A 20,635-nucleotide genomic window follows, 5' to 3' on the forward strand; every position below is an offset into this window, starting at 1 on the left:
TTTTGCTAACAAATTGCTTTATTTTTCCTTTAGGTCCCACAGTGTTCAAATACAAGGTGCAAGACAGTGTTAACTAAGACAGTATATAGATACCAGCAGTAGCCAAGTCAATTCATGGCAAAGATCCCAATTGTAATTACAAATTAAAGACTCCAAGTGAACCTGATCGATGAGAGCAGTACAACAGGTACTCCCAACCAATTCTACTGCACAATAGAGAAATGGATAACAATAATAGTACAATAACCCTGCTGATTGTACTACTAATAGGTTGTATGTTCTCACCGAGGATTCCTATACACACAGCGCCCTCGCCTGGCGTCGCACGTAACGTTCGGGCAGAGGCCTTGCTGTAGACACAGCGCAAGCTTTGCCTCCCACCTCCTCGCCACGTGACCGGCCGCTGCCAATGGGGTTCCGTGTTGTCGCAACCGGACGCCATTGCTGCTGTCAGAGAGGCGAACCTACGGTCAGTGTGTGAGGCACAAGAGAGCGGCGGGAGAGCCCGTGGCCGAGTCAGCTGTGAAGCCGGTGGGACAGGAAACTTCCCAAACCCCCAGTGACATCTGCGCAGGATTAGTCCAGGGCCTTAAAGCACGGGCTGCGCGTTATTCATCACGGAAGAGGACAAGGATCCCGCGGCCTCCTTCTGTGACCGAGACAAATCGTACATCCCTGTAAACGTGCGGTGGGCATTGAGCAGGAGGCGCAGCTCTCGCCACAGACTTCACCTGCAGATTCTCATGTGAATGACATGAAAACGTGTCCTGTGCCATGAGTGGAACCAGTGGGGGCTCCTGTATGTGGCACCAACAGGACACCGTAGGATAAACATTGATACCCTCGCTGCTCATTACTATTGCTAACTACGACGCCTGCTTGGCTCTTGGGCCTGTGCCCAGCACCGCGGCCGCCCGTGCATACATTTTTCTAAGTGTCGGCCAGTGACAAGGCTGCAGGATTGGATGTTGGTATCCTGGCACTGGGCGGCCTGGCTGGACTTGCATTGCATTCCCTGACAAGCAGGGGGAGGCCGCACTGTTTCCTTCCTCTCTTATCCCACGGCCTGGAGCGCCCCTCCCCCACGCGGGTGACTCATTTCTCTGCGCCGCCGGACTATCAGGAAAGTCAGGGTTTTCCTCGGCTTCTCCTGGGACATGACCATATTCACCGGAGCTTAGTCATAGACACATCGCCAAAGTGCGGATCTCTTGTGGATCGGACACTAGCTGGTCTCTTTCTCATCGGATCCCCTCGTTTGCAATCTTTATCATGCCCAGCTTTGGTAGCCAGGCTCCCGGTGGATCATGACTGCGGCGGCTAACTGGGCGGCCAACGGGGCGAGCCTGGAGGACTGTCACTCTAACCTCTTCTCATTGGTAATGCCATTTCTCCCCCCCTCCCCCCTTTAAATAGGTCCACAACCTGAAATCCTCCAGTTGTTGTTGAGAGCCCTCTGGTACTGGATGTTGCAATGATAGCTGGAGGGGGTGGACACCCCAAAGGCCTTCTTGCTACTCTGCTAATGGCTTATAACTGCTGGATTGTCTCTCTCTGTCCTTGCCATATTGGTGATGTCATCTGCCTGTGAAATAATCCTAGGAATATGCACTGCACATGGCTTGTTGCAACACACATCTGTTTAGTATGTTTGTGGGCCACTTCCACTTTGTGTCTGGAGAATGGTTACTTTTGTTTTGTTTATCACATTATAGATCGGAGTAGTTGCTAAGAGGATATTTTGTTATCAAAGTTTCTTTCTTATTGTAACATTCTCCTACTAAATCTCGTACTATGTTTAAGCTAACACTATTTTCATGGCAACACCCCAGGTGCTGTTTTTCTATTCTATTTTTGTATACATTGGATTTCTGTACAGGGGCAGATAGCTGGATGAAAGGTGGTGCTTCCATTTAGATATTGTTGCTCTTTTGATCTGCAGCATAGTGTGTTTGTGTGTGTGTGTGTGTGTATATATATATATATATATATATATATATATATATATATATATATGTGCACATCCATAAGCCAAACGAGAACCTGGGTGCTAATCCAAGCAAAAATATATAAAAATGCAAAAACGGCAGCACTCCAAGGATTTATAACAAGGTAAATACACTCAGAAAAGCGGCAGATCCCAGCTAAAAAAAGTTTCCTGGTTTTGTTTGTGTTTCAGACATTTAGTATTTTGTCAATCAATTTAGTGCATTTTTATTGCTGACAGTTTTGCATATTAATCATTGTTATACAGTATTATACGTTTAAATTGGTTTTGCAAGTTTTCAGATCACTGTCCATTGCTAAAGGCACTTTTAAAAATAGCTGTTATTGAAATTTGCATTGTTGCTTGTTAGAATGTGTTTGCATACACAGGTGGCTGTTTATAGCAGTCACACTAAATTCACGTCATCCAGTCAAAGACCTGCATTTGTTAACTCTCTAATAACAGAAGTTCTGTCACTCATTGATCTCCCATTTGTTGCTGCATTAATTATGACACTATCAGTCTGAGTTTTTGAGTAGCACTTATCTGTAGGCTATCACATTTCATCCCTTAATAGTAAATTTTGGGAAATTCCCCACCACTCGGTTGAATTGAAGAAGCCACTCGTATGAGTGGTGAAATGTTTTCAATAATACTTATTGGCAAAGATATTGTTCTTTCCATTGTACTTTTCAGATGCTCTGCCTAATATTTGTATATTGACCTAGTTTTCACATTTGTTGCAGCTGTATGTATACCTTAGTAGATGTCTTTTACTATAAATATCCGTTTTTTTTTGTTTATAAATTCTCCCACCCGCCACTTCACTACTAGTGGTTTTAGATACCCCACAATCTGTTTTCCATAACATAGCTTAAGTTATGACATTACATTGTCTACATTGTAACATTGTTTTTATTTGTTCTCTCCTCCATGATAGCTCAGTATTGCAATATTTGCAGTTACGACTATTGTCATTTAGAAATACGCTTGATTCATACTTTATAATGTAACTTGTCTAATTGTTGTGTGTAGCAAGACAATAGCATTGAGTTGCCTAGTATTTTCATTTAGGTATATTTCTCTATGGCACATGCCTATTGTAGCCTAAAAGTACACCAGTTTGAGTTCTCATGCTCAAGTTGCTGTAAAACCTCCTTATAAAAATCACAGTATGAAAAGAGTTTTCTATCTTTATACTAAGCACCTAAATCTGAAACCTCAATCTGTATTACTTTTGCTAGTTGCTAAGTATAGCACCCATGTTGTTTAGAACTTTACAGATTATACATCATTAACATTACATTATTTAGAACTTTATAGATCATATATCATTAACATGCATTCGTGTCTCATTGTAACTCACCATTTAAGATCACTATGTCATTCACATACCCTATGGTTGATTTTTATCAGCAAGCAAGTGTGCGATCAACATACAAACTCTTTGCACATATAAAATGTTTTTTTTTTTGGGGGGGGGAGCCATTTAGTAAAGCCTGCCCAGGGGTCATATATGAATAATGAAATGTTAGAAGTGTTTTCCCCACTGGCACAACAAGACAACAATATCACTGGATACCACCAGTGAAATAGAGCTCATTTAAATAACTGATTTCAGTAAAAAAAAAATCTAACAAAATAACTTTTGCACAAATCCTGCATGTAGAGAGACATGGGGGCAAATTTACTTAGCTCCGAAGTTGCGCCAGCGAAGGCACTTCGCTAAACACTTAGGGGCACATTTACTTAGCTCGAGTGAAGGAATTCCGAATAGAAGAAATTTTTTTGGCTACTTCGACCATCGAATTGGCTACTTCGACCTTCGTCTACGACTTTGAATCGAATTATTCGAACTAAAAATCGTTAGACTATTCGACCATTCGATAGTTGAAGTACTGTACTTCGAACCCCTACTTCGCCAACTAAAACCTACCGAACATCAATGTTAGCCTATGGGGAAGGTCCCCTTAGGCTTCCTAACAAATTTCTGATCGAAGAAAAATTGTTCGATCGATGTATTTACTTAGACGGTCGAATATCGAGGGTTAATTAACCCTCGATATTCGACCCTAAGTAAATGTGCCCCTCAGATTCAATTAATCCGAAGTTGCATCCAGGGAGCCAAAAGGTAGCGAAGTTGCACTAGCGTTAATTCGTCAAGCAAAGCGAAGTTACGCTAGCGATGCCTAATTTGCATACGGCGCCAAGTTAAAGTACAATGGACGTATATGCTGATTTTTAACAAAATCAGTAGTTTTGATTAAAGTATTGGTCTCCCTGCTAATTGAGCTAAAAGAGAAATTGGCACCTGATGCGTGTTTCGCTCGCTCTGCGAGCTATGTCAAATAGATTGCCTTTGACAAAGCTCGCTGAGCAAGCAAACCGTGCGTCAGGCGCTGATTTCTCTTTTAGCTCAATTAGGCAGGGAGACCAATACTTTGCTAACAGCCGATACCACAGAAACACGGGGAACTTGTGGGTGGTTTAAGGGCTGGTTGGGTAATGGCACCATAGCACTTCTAACTTATAAGTGATGGGAAGTATCGCCGACTACGTAGTTTAAACTGCCAGGGGCTGCAACTCTCACGCTTCCTTATCTCGCGGATGGCTCTGGGGTGATTGGGCATTGGCCTTACAATAGTACTGACCCAGAAGCAGTGGGAAGAAATGCCCACACCGTAATTTGAACAGTCAAGTGGCTGTAACTTTTGTACTCTCACACTTAGTGCACAAACCCTTGGGGGAAGTGTGGGTGATCGCAACAGGATATGGGTTTATTGCTCCAACGTATATGGTTAATGCAGTCATTCCTGACTATGATGCTTTCTATATAATCTTATCAATCTTGATTATGATTAACCTATAAGCATACTGCATTATTAAGTCAATAATGTGCTCCTACTAATTGTAATTGAAATAATTTTTGTTTTCATCCTTGGCTTATTTTAACATACACCAATTAAGGTTAAGTTTTACCCTTGGGAATTATGGAATACTAAATGGGTCGGTGCAATTTTGTGGATCATTCTTTCCTCTCAGTAATACATGATTTTCTAGTAGAATTAAGGCATGAAGATCCAAATTACAGAAAGATACATTATCTGGAAAGCCCCTGGTCCCGAGCATTCTGGATAATAGCTCCCATACCTATACCATGAATGGGAAAGTGGAGTGAGCTTAAGGTTAGAGACTGTTTTTGACGACAGACATTTGTCTATATACGCAAGTAATGGATTTTGTATGCATTGAAACTTTGGGCAGCAGTGTGCTTCCACTCCCACCCCTTAAGGCTCCCACAAGTTTACAGTGATATGTTTGTTTGCTGTCTATGGATAACAGGTAACACTTCCATAACCCACATGGCATATTAATCATATTAGGTAATCACAGTAATTTTTTTTGTATTGTTCATCATTTGTACACCATAGAATTACAGGACTGAACAACAGCTTAAATGGGTATTTAGCATTTCAAATTTTGGCTGATCTCCAGGTTGCTCTTCCCATCCCTTGCTTATTGTATACTGTATGTTGTTGCCTTTACATAATATAAATTACAGAGATGTGTGGCTTACTGAATCTGTCATTTCTGTTTGTTTCTCTATTTCCTCTGTTTATAATCATACTAGACGTATGTGTCTATATGAATCTGTGCGCCTTTGATGTCATAACAAGAAGCTCTGCAAGTAAAGGTATCGCATTAACTTTAATATAATTTTATGCTCAGGCTGAGCTGTTTTTTTTTTAAGGTTTCCTATTTTAATTCTGAAGTCTTTACGTTGTGTTGTATGTGGTACAATTGCCCTTCCACAGGTATGCTGTTATGTTCTGTGTCTCTCTGTTCAATTGTGTTTGCCAGTATGTTGGCAACTTAAGGGATGTTTACCTCCGCTTTTAGAAGGTACGATGAATTTGGTGAAATTGCTGGGAAATTGACCCTTGTCTGTATGTTGATATGAACACAAGTTTTGATTTTTGTTTTTGAGATTTTTTGTTTCTGACAACTCTATGTAGAACCCAGAGGACTGTGCAAAATTCTAACTTGTATATGGCAGACAGTTAAAATTATTTGGAAAAAAGATAATTGTAAATCTGAACTCTTAACTTTCAAGCTGCTGGTGGCCCCTATCTGAGAATGTTTTTTTGTATCTATTTGAAAGCTAAGTGTGTGTGCTGTATGCCCACAAAGTAGGTAGGTGGCATAGGTAAACCCTTTTTTTGAGATTCTGTAACTGCCTAGATTTAGTGTTGCATTGTTTGTATGTTTTCCTGCTAAATCTCAATGGTGCACAAGGAAATTTGCATATATACGTATAAGTTCCTCTGACCATGCTTGCCTCTGTGTTATTTTTGGAGGGAGTATATTTATGTTGAACAGAGTTTATTTACCTTCATCCTGCACTGGTCTACTACTGTTAGTAGAATGCATACAAACACCTTTTCCATGTTGCAGCATAACCTCACTATTAAAAACAAGTCGAGTGGTATATGTCTTCAGAACTTCAGTGTAATCCTTTGTTGTGTTTTACATTCACCTTAAACTGACATGTTACTGATCATTCATAGTATTAGAAAAGAGTTCATGTTTTGACTAAAACAAACTAACTTCTATGCTGGGGAGACACATAGAATGCTTGGTTGGTTGTATCAACAGAAGTAACTTTTAAAATTACATTTTTCTTAAAGGGGTTGTTCACCTTCCAAACATGTTTTTCAGTTCAGATATTTTTGGATTGTTCCCCAGAAATAAAGACCCTTTTTCAATTGCTTTCCATTTTTAACTGTTTACCTTTTTCCAAAATTGAAGTTTAAAGTGGCTTTTCACCTTTACATTCACTTTTAGTATGATGCAAAGAGTGATATCTGCAATTGGTTTTCATTTTTTATTTCTGGGTTTTGAGTGTTTCAGCTGAGGCTGGCAGGCTCCGTTATCCAAAATAAATAATTCACATTATCTTAAACATGTGATCCTCACTGTGCAGTTGCTGCCAAAGGTGCACCTACTAAATACTGGGTTTATATGCCGGTATGGGACCTGAATGTGCAGGACCTGTTGCTTTCCCGATAATGGATCTTTCTTTAATTTGGATCATCATACCTTAAATCTACAAGAAAATCATGTAAACATTTATTAAACCCAATAGGCTAGTTCCGCTTCCAATAAGGATTTTGGATCAAGTATAAGGTACTGTTTTATTATTATTACAGAGAAAAAATGAAGTTCTTTTTAAAAATTTGTATTATTTGGATAAAATGGAGTCTATGGGAGACTGACTTTCCATAATTTAGAGCTTTCTGGATATCTGGTTTCCGGATAACAGATTCCATACCATTATTTTATTGATTGTAATTATTTTAAAGGGATTCTGTCATGATTTGTGTTCAGTGTCATACTACACTGTGTACATTGCAAACCATTAATTTGACCATTTAAGTCTTTATTCTTGAACCAATAAATATATTCTGCACAATTGTGTGCTTTCAGAAACAGCCAGCACAGCATAATGCAAGTCCTTTTGGGCAGCTGTTTCCTTACATACTGTATTCAGTCCTTATCTCCCAATCCTGAACAACTCCGCTTTTGGCTCAGCTAAAGGCCCCTGACCACTCCATATAAATAGGGTTATGAACAGTTGTGCATATTTTGCCACAAATACAGTAATGTTTCTCTACCAGCATATTATTAACCCAAAGCAATGAAAGCAGCATAGAAGTATGGAGGTGCTATTTTTTCAGGTGGGTCAATCTTTCAGAGAGAGCTTTTATTTTACCTGTTCCTTGTTGCTGCTGAGGGTGACAACACTTGCAGCATAGCAGTAAAGAGAGACTAAGGGTAGTGACACACTGGGCGATTTGGGGAGATTTAGTCGCCTGGCGACTAATCGCCGCGACTTTCCACGACCAATCTTCCCCGAATGCCTCCCCTCACTCTGCGCCTGGATAAAATGAAAAATCGCCTGCGCTAATCACACGCGGCGATTTGTTTTCCAAAGTCGCCCGAAGTTTCCTCGTGAGGCAACTTCGGGCGATTTCGGAAAACGAATCGCCGTGTGTGATTAGCGCCGGCGACTTTTCATTTTATCCAGGCGCAGAGTGAGGGGAGGCATTCGGGGAGAAAAGTCGCTGCGATTAGTCGCCAGGCGACTAAATCTCCCCAAATCGCCCAGTGTGTCCCTACCCTAAAGCTCCTCAGAGGATATGTTTCAAAGCTGAGGGGACTTGGGAAAGCAGGGAAATGGCTAGCCTCGTGTCATGCAATCTTTCATCACATTTGATTTAAAAGAATGCTACTTCCTCTGCAAATCATGATGTGTGCAATTGTAATGTTATTTTAATGTTACTAAAACACAAACCTTTTTTTTCTGCAGTTTATTTTAAGGCCACAGATTCAGTGAATCAGTAGTAAACTTTTGACTTAGAATACAGCTACACACTTATACCATTTAGCCCTTTCTGTGCTGGATCAGTTTGTGTACCCCCCATATTTTGCTAGTAACCCTGATGCATGGCATAAATCATTGGAAACTTATAGGCTATGGCCCTGGTACTTTTTTGTCAGTGCTGTAAAAGTCCTCTTGGTCCTACTGGTAACATGGAAGAGATATCGGGGGCTTATGAAAAAGAAGTGAGCTAGAAGTAAGGAGAGTAAGGAACTGTTAGAAAGCTAGAAATTCATGTTTTTTCAATTCTCACAAAGAACTGCTGCTGATTTTCTGCTGCTGATTTTCAAAAATGCCACCTAATTTCTGGAAAGGTTTGGCCTTTTGTGGTTCAAATGTGGTATTATCCTGTTTTAAATCAGAATAACTTTGCGCTGTGGGTTTTGACTAGATTACAGACATGTTAACCCTTTGATAATTCCCATAGAGCTGAAGTTTTATGGTGTTTAGAACCTGTCCAGTTACTACATGCCAGTAACTGAGGTTTGACTGTTCCTCCTTACCATTGCTGTTTCTACTTGTTTGCCATGTAGTTAGGATTTTCAGGACTTCTCCCCTGGCTTTGTGACAGATTTACCTGCAAATTGAATGCTGGCTATTTGGCCACTCTGTTGCCTTGATTACTTACATGACTGTCAGACCTGGTTTGTAGCTGACACTGATAATAGATTTTACTAGTGTAGCTGCCTTTTAATTATGTATAGGGAAGTGGTGTTTTTTTGGGAGAACATTGTTTTTAAATCTTTGGTCACAAAAGAGGATTATGCATGTTTCTGCCCTTAGCTCTTATGAGTAAGGTTTCCCTTAATTTTTTGTTTTGAGCCAATGTTATTACAGGTATCCTGGGTTGTCTGGGAACCCTTTTTCCAGAAAGCTCAGAATTACGGAAAGGTCGTCTCCCATAGACTCAATTTTATGCAAATACTCCAAATTTTAAAAATAATTTCCTTTTTCTCTGTAATAATAAAACAGTACCTTGTACTTGATCCCAACTAAGATATAATTAATCCTTATTGAAAGCAGAACCAGCCTCTTGGGTTTATTGAATGTGTACATGATTTTCTGGAAGACTTAAAGGGATACTGTCATGGGAAAACATGTTTTGTTTTCAAAACGCATCAGTTAATAGTGCTGCTCCAGCAGACTTCTGTACTGAAATCCATTTCTCAAAAGTGCAAACAGATTTTTTATATTCAATTTTGAAATCTGACATGGGGCTAGACATATTGTCAGTTTCCCAGCTGCCCCCAGTCATGTGCACTTTAGGATGGAACTGCTTTCTGGCAGGCTGCTATCTCTCCTACTTAATGTAATGGAATCAGTCTCAGTGGGAGCTCAGTGGTATAAGTTACCTACCCATTGTTCTTTTGTTAGGCTGCTGGGGGTTGATATCACTCCAACTTGCAGTGCAGCAGTAAAGAGTGACTAAAGTTTATCAGAGCACAAGTTACATGACTGGGGGCAGCTGGGAAACTCACAATATATCTAGCCCCATGTCAGATTTCAAAATTCAATATAAAAAAAATCTGTTGCTCTTTTGAAAAATTATTTCAGTGCAGAATTCTGCTGGAGCAGCACTATTAACTGATGCGTTTTGAAAACAAAACATGTTTTCACATGACCGTATCCCTTTAAGGTATGAAGATCCAAATTACGGAAAGATCCTTTATCTGGAAAACCCTGATACCCAGATGACCAGTCCTATACCTGTATATGTATGTAGCATGACACTTAATTATTTCTCTATTGAGAAGACTGCATTTCTTGCATAGTGGAGGGTTTTTTAGCTCATTTTAGCCCTACTTACTGTAACCTCTCTGGATATTCCACTTTCTTTACTTCTGTCTTCTTGACCTAAGGAATACATGGGAAATCCATTTCCTGTTACCCATGTGACTTTTTATTTTGTTTCTTTGCAAGCAACCAAAGCCCTGTCTTGATTTATACTTTCAGGACCAGAGCTGGTGTCCCACCAGACAGAGTAGAATCAAATCAGAATGCCCCTGGCTAAATTTAATAATGATATCAAAAAGCTAAAGCTTAGCAAACCTAAACTTACAAAAAATGCATTTTGAGTGAGTAAACCATCTTGTCGTTTGGGTTTCCTTGTCAAATACAGTATTGCTCAGCTGTTATTGAATACACTAAAGTATAAAGCTACTGGGTTTTTAAGAATAGCCAGTGCAGTTGCTGATCAGATCTCAGTTAAAGACTGGTTTTGTTCTTCTTGGGGCTTATTCGTGTAGTAGTGCTGGGTTTTCTGACCAGCACGTGTCCATAAGGAAAATTCTGCATGCTCTTAAAAACTTAGATTTAGGGTAATGGCAAAAGTGGCTATTTCAGAAGTTTTAAAGTGATAATAAACTAACTCAAAGGGGTAGTTCACCTTTAAATGAATATATTATTGTTATTTAGATTTGTGTTCAGTCGTTTGGTATTTCAGCAGCTATCTGGTTGCTAGGGTCTTGTTTACCCAAGCAACCAGGCAGTTGTTTGCATAAGGAGCTTGAATATGGATAATAATAAAATTGTGACCTCACAGAGTAAGAGATTTTTGTCTGCTAGAGTCAATGATCTCTATTTGGAATGTTGAAGAGAGTCAGAAGAGGAAGGAGAATAATTTAAAATCTAAAAAATATGAAGACCAATTGAAACATTGCTAGGAATTGGCCATCCTTTAACTTACTAAACATTAACATAAAGGAGAACCACCCCTTCAATGCTTAATATGATGTAGACATTGATATTCTGAAACAGTTTCTGATTGGTCTTTATTTTTTACTTTTTTGTTTTTTTTAAATAATTAAGCTTTTTGTTCATCAGCTTCCCAGTTTGGAATTTCAACAGCTATACATTGCAATCAACTGCAAATTACTTTAACCACTGCTGTCATTTTCCAAGTTCTAGTATGGGGGACGTTGCACTTGGTTCACAAGTTTACTGATATATGGCAATTTTCAAATTGGTTGTTCACCTTCCAAACTGTTTTTTTTAGATTGTTCATCAGAAATTAATATTGTTTTCAGTTGCTTTTCATTTTTATTTTTTGCTGTTTTTCCCAAATTCAAGATGAAAGTTTAATGTTCCTAACAGCAACATTAAACTTAAATTTTAGGAAAACAGTAAAAAATAAAAGAAAACAATCTGAAAACAACTTAACTGAAAAAAATGTTTGGATGGTAGACAACCCCTTTAAACCGTATTTATTTTGCAAGAGTGCACCTTGTATAGCGCATTTGAAAAGCACTTGTGCCCCCTGCCTGTTGCAAGCTGTATAAAAATCCAGTGTTTAGCGAAGAGAGCATCATCAATAAGCCCAGCTAGTAGTCTGAAACTCTTGATCATGCGCACGGAACAGGAAGGGAGGGGTGAGTCTTACGTGCACTCTGTATATGCGGTATGATCTCTCATGATGGTGGAGATTCAGTAGATTCTGTGTGGAAAAGTTCTGTGTTATTTTAATTTTAATGGATGCAGAAGTCAGAATTGCATTGTAACCTTAGCTTTATTTTCCCCAAGGCTGAACTGACTGGCATCAAATGGCGTCGCTACAGATACCAGGGGCCTGGCGAATGTGGCCCAATCATCTCTGCTCCTGCCCAAGATGATCCCATCTTGCTAAGCTTCATCCGCTGCCTACAGGCCAATCTTTTGTGTGTATGGAGGCGTGAGGTCAAACCTGATCGAAAGGAACTCTGGATCTTCTGGTGGGGGGATGAACCAAACCTTGGTGATGTTATACACCATGAGTTGCATAGTAAGTGCATATCATTTTCTCATATTTTGTTTGCTAATTTAAACTTTATTTACCTTGATTCAGTTGTTATTTTTTATAGGGTCCATAGATTTTGGAGTAGACTGATTAGTGTTGTTTCCTAATCCTGCCTCTCCCACACACTTATGTCTTACCTTCCCTGAAATAGTAACCTTTGGGCCTTTCCGCCTTCTCTCCCTGCCATGCCCTTCTCTCTCTGCCATCTATACCTTTCACTGGGCCATACTTCCTCACCATGCCAGACTGCCATCACATAGGGGCAGATGTATCAAAAATCGAAAGTGATTTCTTTTCCACAATTCGGATTTTTTTTTTGCATCCAAACTCACACATATATTTTCGAAAATTCGAGTGCGAGTTAATAAGCAAAGAAAAAATTTGTTTTTTTTTTAATACGAAAAATCGTTCAATTCGAGTTTTCGGGGCATATATTTGATTGATTCAGGTTTTTTTGGGACATGAACTTCATCATTAGTTTTTTTCCCTGTTGTTTTTAATTAGAGTTTTTGAAATTTGGGTTTTTTTGCGTAAACACACATACTTAAAATTTGAGTTTATTTGAGGTAGAAAAGCCCTCACACAACTCACAAATTAGATTCTTCATAAATATGGCCCATAATGTCCCAAATGTTTTTTTTTTTTTTTTTAAAAAGTTCCACTTGAAGCTGGTCTCCAAGACAGCGTTGAGATAGATGCCTCATTGTTTAGTGATCTTTTTAAATCCCTTCCCAGATTCAAAGGCATAGAGAGCTTTTTAAATCTAGCCATGGTGATATCAAAACCAATCCACCCGGCACATGTAACAAAAGACACTATGTTCGCTCAGGAGCAACCAATAAATGTTTGCTTATACAGTTGACCAGTAAGTGCTTCCTGCTGATTGATTTGGGTTATTGCATCTGGATAAACTGTTTTTTTTATTACATAACCCCAGAAGTGTGTGAGGTTTAAATAATACAGGTATATTTACACTTGATTCAAACTTTTTGAGCTAAGGATAAATGTACAGATGTACAGAGTTTGTGAACGCTTTACAATTTTCTATATTTTTATATGAATGTGACCTAAGACAAAATCTGATTTCCAAACAGTCCTAAAAGTAGATGAAGAAATCCTAATTAAGCAAATGAAACAAAAATTATTTTATTTGGTCATGTATTTATTGAAAGAAATGATCCAATTACTTTCAAGCACCACTGTAAGGCCATGGGCACAAGGCTGTTGTCAGCATGTGTATTTTTGCAGGCTGAAAGAAGCAGATCTGTTAATGCCCCTTCTCCATTGATTTGAATCTGATCATCCTGTTTGCGGTCACACATAGCGGAGCTGAAGCTGAGGTCAGTATTTGGGCTGACCTCAGCCTGTGTGTGACCCCCACACAGGTTGATTGGATTCAAATCAATGGAATAGAGGTTCTGACCAGATCTGCTTCTCTCAGGCTTAAAATTTTTATCAGTATTGTTGAAATGAAGATTGCATATCTGTATGCTAAAAAAGTCAAAAGATAAGTTCCTGAAGGGTATTCAACTAAAAATGTATAAAGCTTTGCATTAATTCTTATTTTCAAATGATAATGTTTAGTACAGCTTCTAAACAAAGTCACGTCTCATAGGAATCTAGTAAGAATTCCCAGATTATCCCTGCTGAATTTTTTTATTTTATTTTAGGTGATTCCTTGTACAGCTGTTGGCAGCTCTTTGTGTATATTAGCCTGTATCAGGGCTGTAAGGACAGTCATGTTTAATTGAAATACTAACATTTAAGCTATTTAAGCAGCATAAATCTTTTAGAAGGCACCTCTTCTTAGTGATCGTGGTAGATGTATTCCTGTTCACCCAGCTTGCCTTCAATAATACATGATTGTTTCATTTGTTTTGTTCTTTTTATTACATATGAAAAAAAATATTCACATATATGGTGTTTTAGGATCTCTCCCCGATATGCCCACATTAAGCTGGCGATATCGGGCTGATCCGATCATGGGCCCTAGGTCCCAACAATCAGATTAGAATGGAGGCCATACTGGCGGTCGGATCGCGAACCGCATCAATGAAAAGACGCGGCCGATATCCAACTGAATTTTTTACTCTGCCCGATTGGCATTGATATTGATCGGGGAAGCCCGTCGTATGGCCCCACACACGGGCCAATAAGCTGCCGACTCTGTCTGTTTCCAACTTTTATTGGCTCTTGTATGGAGGCCTTTAGGCTACTGCAAGTGCAGCTTGATACTGCCAGTGCAGGCTACTATTGACATTAACTTTTAGTATGATTTAGAGAGTGAAATTCCGAGACAATTTGCAATTGGTTTTAATTTTTTATAATTTGTGTTTTTTTGATTTAGCTTTTTATTCAGCAGCTCTCCAGTTTGCAATTTCAGCATTCTGGTTGCTAGGGTCCAAATAACCCTAGCAACTATGCCTTAATTTAATTAAGAGACTGGAATATAAATAGGAGACGGCCTGAATGGAAAGATGAGAAAATAAAAATATCAATAACAATAAATGTATAGCCTTACAGAGCATTTGTTTTTAGGTGGGGTCAGTGACCCCTATTTGAAAGCTGAAGAAGAAGGCAAATATTTAAAAACCTGTAAAAAATAAATAATGAATATTTATTTTGAATGAATAATCCACCCCTTTACAACTTTGCATATTGGGCAGATTTCAGTTTAAAAAAATGCAATGTGGTAATGCAAAAAAGTTAAACACCACTTGTCTATACCAGACACAGACAAAACATTGTTCTGCTTACAGGATCAACTGTTGTAGCAGTTGTTCCATCCCTTCTCTGAACCCTCACAACCAGAGCACAATGGCAGAGTTTTTATACTGCTTTGTGAGCTATAGCTATTAATAGTGTTGCATTCCTGCTGAATTTACTGACACATACCAAAATTGTATTTGTTAAATTATAGGTTCATGATTTATTCTCTGAGACTGAGATATAGATTGTGACATGGTGGTATAGTTTATCACATTTTCATTAAATCTGGAAGAAAGGAATTATCTCTGTTATAGGTTCAGGGCGGTAATATGTGCAACTGAAGCATCTTCATATTTCCCAAGCAGGGTATAAGAACTGCATTGTGCTTCTTTTCCCATGTAAGTGTGTAACAGTATCAGCAGCCTGGCTTTATCTAATTGACACCTACTTTCTGAATAGTGGGGTAATGGCCCCTTTGCGTTGGAATAGGTAAGATGTTGGCTGGTGAGGGGGAAATTTCTCAACTATAGAGACCCTGTGGTCTGACCCCCCTCCAGCACAGGGTCTGCTTCCTCTGTAGTTACACAACTGCTTATGTAATTGCAGTTAGGTCTATATATAGCAGTGTAATGTTTACATTGCTTCAACAAAACATAAGCCTCGTTCACTGGCATTTTACCCACAGTTTTTTTCCACACCTGAAAAAGCAACTTCAAAAAGTCCCAAAGGTTCCAAATTTGCCCATTGTATTCAATCTTTCATTTTGTCTCTAGTTCCTGTTTTTAAAATTGCTGAACTGCAGTTTTTAAATTATAAGTATACTCATTCATATGTCATTATATCTGGAAATATTAATTGATACTGAGAATAAACACATCCTGTGCCCTTCCTGGTAGAAATGTTAGCTGGGAGTGACATATTCATTAATACTGAGAATAAACACATCCTGAAACCTGTTTGAATAGTCTTCACTAACTTCTCCTTTCCTAAGCTGTCTCACTTGAACAGACTTGCCAGAGTTGCATTTATTTGAAATCAGTATTTCCAAATAGTGCCAATGTAATGCCCTAAAGAGCCTGGTGTAGTAAATTGGACAATGTCAGCACCTGTAGTAGCAGCACTGGTCGAGCTAGTGATGTAATGGTGAATCTGGACATGCCGACGTAGGATAGCTGTATAAATGAGACCACTTAATGCTATGGACACACAGGCTGTTTTCAGAGTGGTGGATCATTGGGGGTGTAGGGAGATTGGGGAAGTAGCTGTCAGGGCATATATTTTGCTAGACAAGCTGCACCCTGTATAGGGATGGGGGAAAACAGCTGTGAAAGAGTGTAAAGAAGATGGCCTACCTCTAATCTCCTGATACATGGCAATGGGATTAACAACAACTTTTTTTTTTTTGTGATATGTGTCAGCCTTTTTAATGTATAAAAAAAGACTTTAAAAGATTTATAGAGTGAACCAGTATTCTGGTTATACAGCTACAGATTAAGGAATGTCCATCTCCCCTAGATCCCATTATAAGCAAATACAGTAATTCTAACTTTTAAAAAATATTTCCTTTTTCTCTGTAATAATAAAACAGTACATAGTGTGGGTGTTGTTCCCCCCCCCCGAAACGTTGATGTTTGGTGGCTTAATAAAAGGGGATACTCCCCGACTGCAGTAATCAGTGTGTGCGGATCCGTTTTCTATACACATACGTTGTGTGTATGTATGCACACATTATAAAATTATATGTAAAAATATATTTTTTTTTTCTTGCTCCTCTAATGTATTTTAATGTTGGCCAACCACATTATCTTTAAATTCCCAAATGCTACTAGGGTTACTTAAATAAACCAGTTTGTTACTGACCTTTTTAGCACACAGTCCCTTGGGTAACACATGGTATTTTCATGTAGATGCTCAGCACACATACGTCTTTTGTTAAAAGCAAAATTCTGTAAACCAATCTTTCAACAAAATATGCATAGAAATGATATGATGAGGCAAATCATAGGGTTGCAAAACATTTTATTATGTTATTCCTTCACAGTAATCCATTTCAGTGCTGAATGACTCTAGAATGTCACATTTTGTTATTACCTATCGAGATGTAAAAAACACAATAAATGTACATGAGAATAATGATACATATACCATAGCAGCAGTTTGTGTCATTTACATCAAGGATTTAGGTATTTGCAAAGAATTTAGAATGAGCCATATTTCTTTAACAAGCAATTAGATATAGACAATGCAGATTGTACCCACTCAACCCTCCACACAGTACAGGTGTTCAAAAGGCTTTCAGCTTGGGTAGATGTGATAAAGTAACAAAGCCAGTGAAAATATGCATTGTTGGAGGATTATAGCAGGCTTCTCAACATTAATATATATCTATCCTCTTCTATGTTAAGTTAGTTTGTGAAACAAAAAGATTTTTTAGAAAAAGGGAATAACTGATTTCTATAGTGTAATTATTTTCATGATATCACTTACATATAAGTCTCTGTAGGTCTTCATTGTACCTTATGGTAAACATAATTTTTGTTTATACTGTGATTGCACTGATAGAAAAACTTGCACCATACAGTCACATGCTTAGAAGCATTTACGGTGGACAATGGAAGGTCCTGCTTCATCATATTCTTGCTTGGTGATCCACATTTGCTGGAAGGTGGAGAGGGATGCAAGAATAGAGCCTCCAATCCAGACGGAGTACTTGCGTTCAGGTGGTGCAATGATCTTGATCTTCATGGTGCTTGGAGCCAGGGCAGTGATTTCCTTCTGCATACGGTCAGCAATACCTGGGTACATTGTGGTACCACCAGAGAGAACGTTGTTGGCATACAAGTCCTTGCGGATGTCGATGTCACATTTCATGATGCTGTTGTAGGCGGTCTCATGGATGCCAGCAGATTCCATGCCAATGAAAGAAGGCTGGAACAGGGTCTCGGGGCAGCGGAAACGCTCATTACCAATGGTGATAACTTGGCCATCTGGTAATTCATAACTCTTTTCCAGGGAGGAGGATGAAGCAGCTGTTGCCATTTCATTTTCAAAGTCCAGGGCCACATAGCACAACTTTTCCTTGATGTCACGCACAATTTCTCTTTCTGCTGTTGTTACAAATGAATAACCACGTTCAGTTAGGATCTTCATGAGGTAGTCAGTCAGGTCGCGACCTGCCAGGTCCAGACGCATGATGGCATGAGGCAAAGCATAACCTTCATATATGGGGACATTGTGGGTGACACCATCACCAGAGTCCAGCACAATACCAGTGGTACGACCAGAGGCATAGAGGGACAGCACGGCTTGGATTGCAACATACATAGCTGGCACGTTGAAGGTTTCAAACATGATCTGTGTCATCTTTTCTCTGTTGGCTTTTGGGTTAAGTGGAGCTTCAGTGAGCAGTGTAGGGTGCTCTTCAGGGGCCACACGAAGTTCATTGTAGAAGGTGTGATGCCAGATCTTTTCCATGTCATCCCAGTTGGTGATGATACCATGTTCAATGGGATACTTCAGGGTGAGGATACCCCTCTTGCTTTGAGCTTCATCCCCAACATAGGAGTCCTTCTGTCCCATGCCTACCATGACGCCCTGGTGACGTGGGCGACCCACGATAGATGGGAACACAGCCCTGGGAGCATCATCTCCTGCAAAGCCAGCTTTCACCAGCCCAGAGCCATTGTCACAGACCAGAGCAGTGGTCTCATCATCATCACACATGGTTGCTTGTCTTGTAAAGTTTGACTGGCTGAGCGGAAGGACGGTGCTATTTGTTACTGCTGCAACTCTTGACTGTGTGTTAGGGTCTTTATATATTCATTGCCAGCCCCTTCATTTGCTCTTTTTTTTTTTTTGCCTTCGGCCCCTTCCCTAGTTTAGGAATGCTTTTCAGTAGAAGAGGTGGCTTCATTTGCTTAGCCATATTTGGCTTTGATAAGGCCAGCCCCTGCCACCCAGCCCAGATTCCTTCCTTACATGGGGGAGTGTCTTGTCTCAGGGCCCTGCCAAGCCATACAAGGGTTTTTGTCAACTGTAGTCCCTAGCATCACCCAGCCCCCAGAGCGTGGATGGTAAAAAAAAAAGTTGAGTGACAATGACATATTCCTGTGGGACAGCTGAGGAGAGAGAGAGGCAACCGCAAATGACTTTTTAATCTTGGAAAGCTAAAGACAAAAACTATTTGTGGGTTACTGCAGTGGCATGAATACTGAGCTCTCTAATTAAATTTCTGTATAAATATGTTGTATGTTTTATGTTTAATACAATTAGAAATATTTTAACAAAAAAGGTTTATTTGAAAGAGAGATGATTGAATTTGTGAGCTGCTGTTTACATATCAGTATCTGCCCTGAGGCTTTTATCATGTGAATGTTGATGCCTGGGGCTAGGAATGCTTGTGAAAACTGAAGACTGTAAGAAAAAAAAAAAAAAGCAATTATATAATATTTTTGTGTGGTTAGTGGAACTGATTCTGCATATGAGTTTTTTTTAAATATTTGTTACCAAACCTATTTAGAGAACTTAAATGAAATTATATGGTTTTCTGATGTGCAGTATTTAAATTACAAGGTATGGCATCTGTTATCAGGAAATTCTGACCAGAAAGCATCAAAATAAGTCTGTCAGGAACATCTAGGCCACAGTGTTTGGGGAAAACAAATGAACACATTTTTGTTTATTTATTGTGTAAAACAAGGCAGTACATAGTATGATATTAACTAAGAGTAAATCCATGCATATAAATGTAAAAATCTTAAAAGAATATTTATGCTTCATTTTATTTTTTTTACTTTTTAGCATTAATGCTTGGTGTTCCTATTTATGTAAATATCCCTTATCTGGGAAAACTGCTACATTCCATATACAGGTATGGGATCAGTTATCCAGAAACCCTTTATCCAGAAAGCTCAGAATTACGGAAAGGCTGTCTCCCATAGACTCCATTATAATCAAATAATCCAAATTTTAAAAAATGATTTCCCTTTTCCCTGTAATAATAAAACAGTACCTTGTACTTGATCCCAACTAAGATACAGTATAATTAATCCTTATTGAGAGCAAACCAGCCTATTGGATTTATTTATATGATTTTCTAGTAAACTTAAGGTATGAAGATCCAAATTGCGGAAAGATTCATTATCCAGAAAACCCCAGGTCCCAAGCATTCTGGATAACCGGTCCCATACCTGTACTTTCTTTTCATACAATGTGGATACTTACTAAGTGATCAGTATAATGGGATCTCTTATTCAGAAACCCATTATCTAAAAAAACTCTGAATTACGAGAAGACCACCTCCCATAGACTTAATTTTAAACAAATAATTTCGAATTTAGAAATAATTTTCTTTTTTCTCTGTAATAATAAAACAGTGCATTGTAGTTTATCCAAACTAAGATATAATTAATCCTTTTTGGAGGCAAAATGATGAAACACGTTGATCCAAATTACTCAGCATTCAGGTTAACAGGTCCCATAGTTACATAGTTACATAGTTAAATTGGGTTAAAAAGACAAAGTCCATCAAGTTCAACCCCTCCAAATGAAAACCCAGCATCCATACATACACCCATCCCTACTTTTAATTAAATTCTATATACCCATACCTATTCTAACTATAGAGCTTAGTATCAGAATAGCCTTTGATATTATGTCTGTCCAAAAAATCATCCAAGCCATACTTAAAGGCATTAACTGATTCAGCCATCACAACATCACCCGG

General features: G+C 38.9%; 2 protein-coding genes across 2 annotated transcripts in view; one reads left to right on the forward strand and one right to left on the reverse strand.

Annotated features, from left to right (window-relative positions):
* The first annotated feature begins 377 nt into the window (after positions 1-377).
* Positions 378-20,635, forward strand: part of med13l.S (mediator complex subunit 13-like S homeolog) — an 87,318-nt gene continuing 67,060 nt past the window's right edge. The window contains exons 1-2 of the mRNA XM_018244008.2: positions 378-1,379; positions 11,949-12,186. Of these exons, the coding sequence (XP_018099497.1) occupies positions 1,308-1,379; positions 11,949-12,186 (310 nt within the window). The 5' untranslated portion in view covers positions 378-1,307. The remainder of the gene's footprint in view (positions 1,380-11,948; positions 12,187-20,635) is intronic.
* On the reverse strand, positions 16,913-18,682 carry MGC75582.S (MGC75582, possible similarity to act2 S homeolog; the record flags this gene model as incomplete). Its single annotated transcript, NM_001096757.1, is given in 1 exon segment — positions 16,913-18,682. A coding segment is annotated over 1 exon segment (1,134 nt). The 3' UTR covers positions 16,913-17,499.

This window comes from Xenopus laevis, chromosome 1S (assembly GCF_017654675.1).
Source record: "Xenopus laevis strain J_2021 chromosome 1S, Xenopus_laevis_v10.1, whole genome shotgun sequence".
Lineage (NCBI taxonomy): Eukaryota > Metazoa > Chordata > Amphibia > Anura > Pipidae > Xenopus > Xenopus laevis.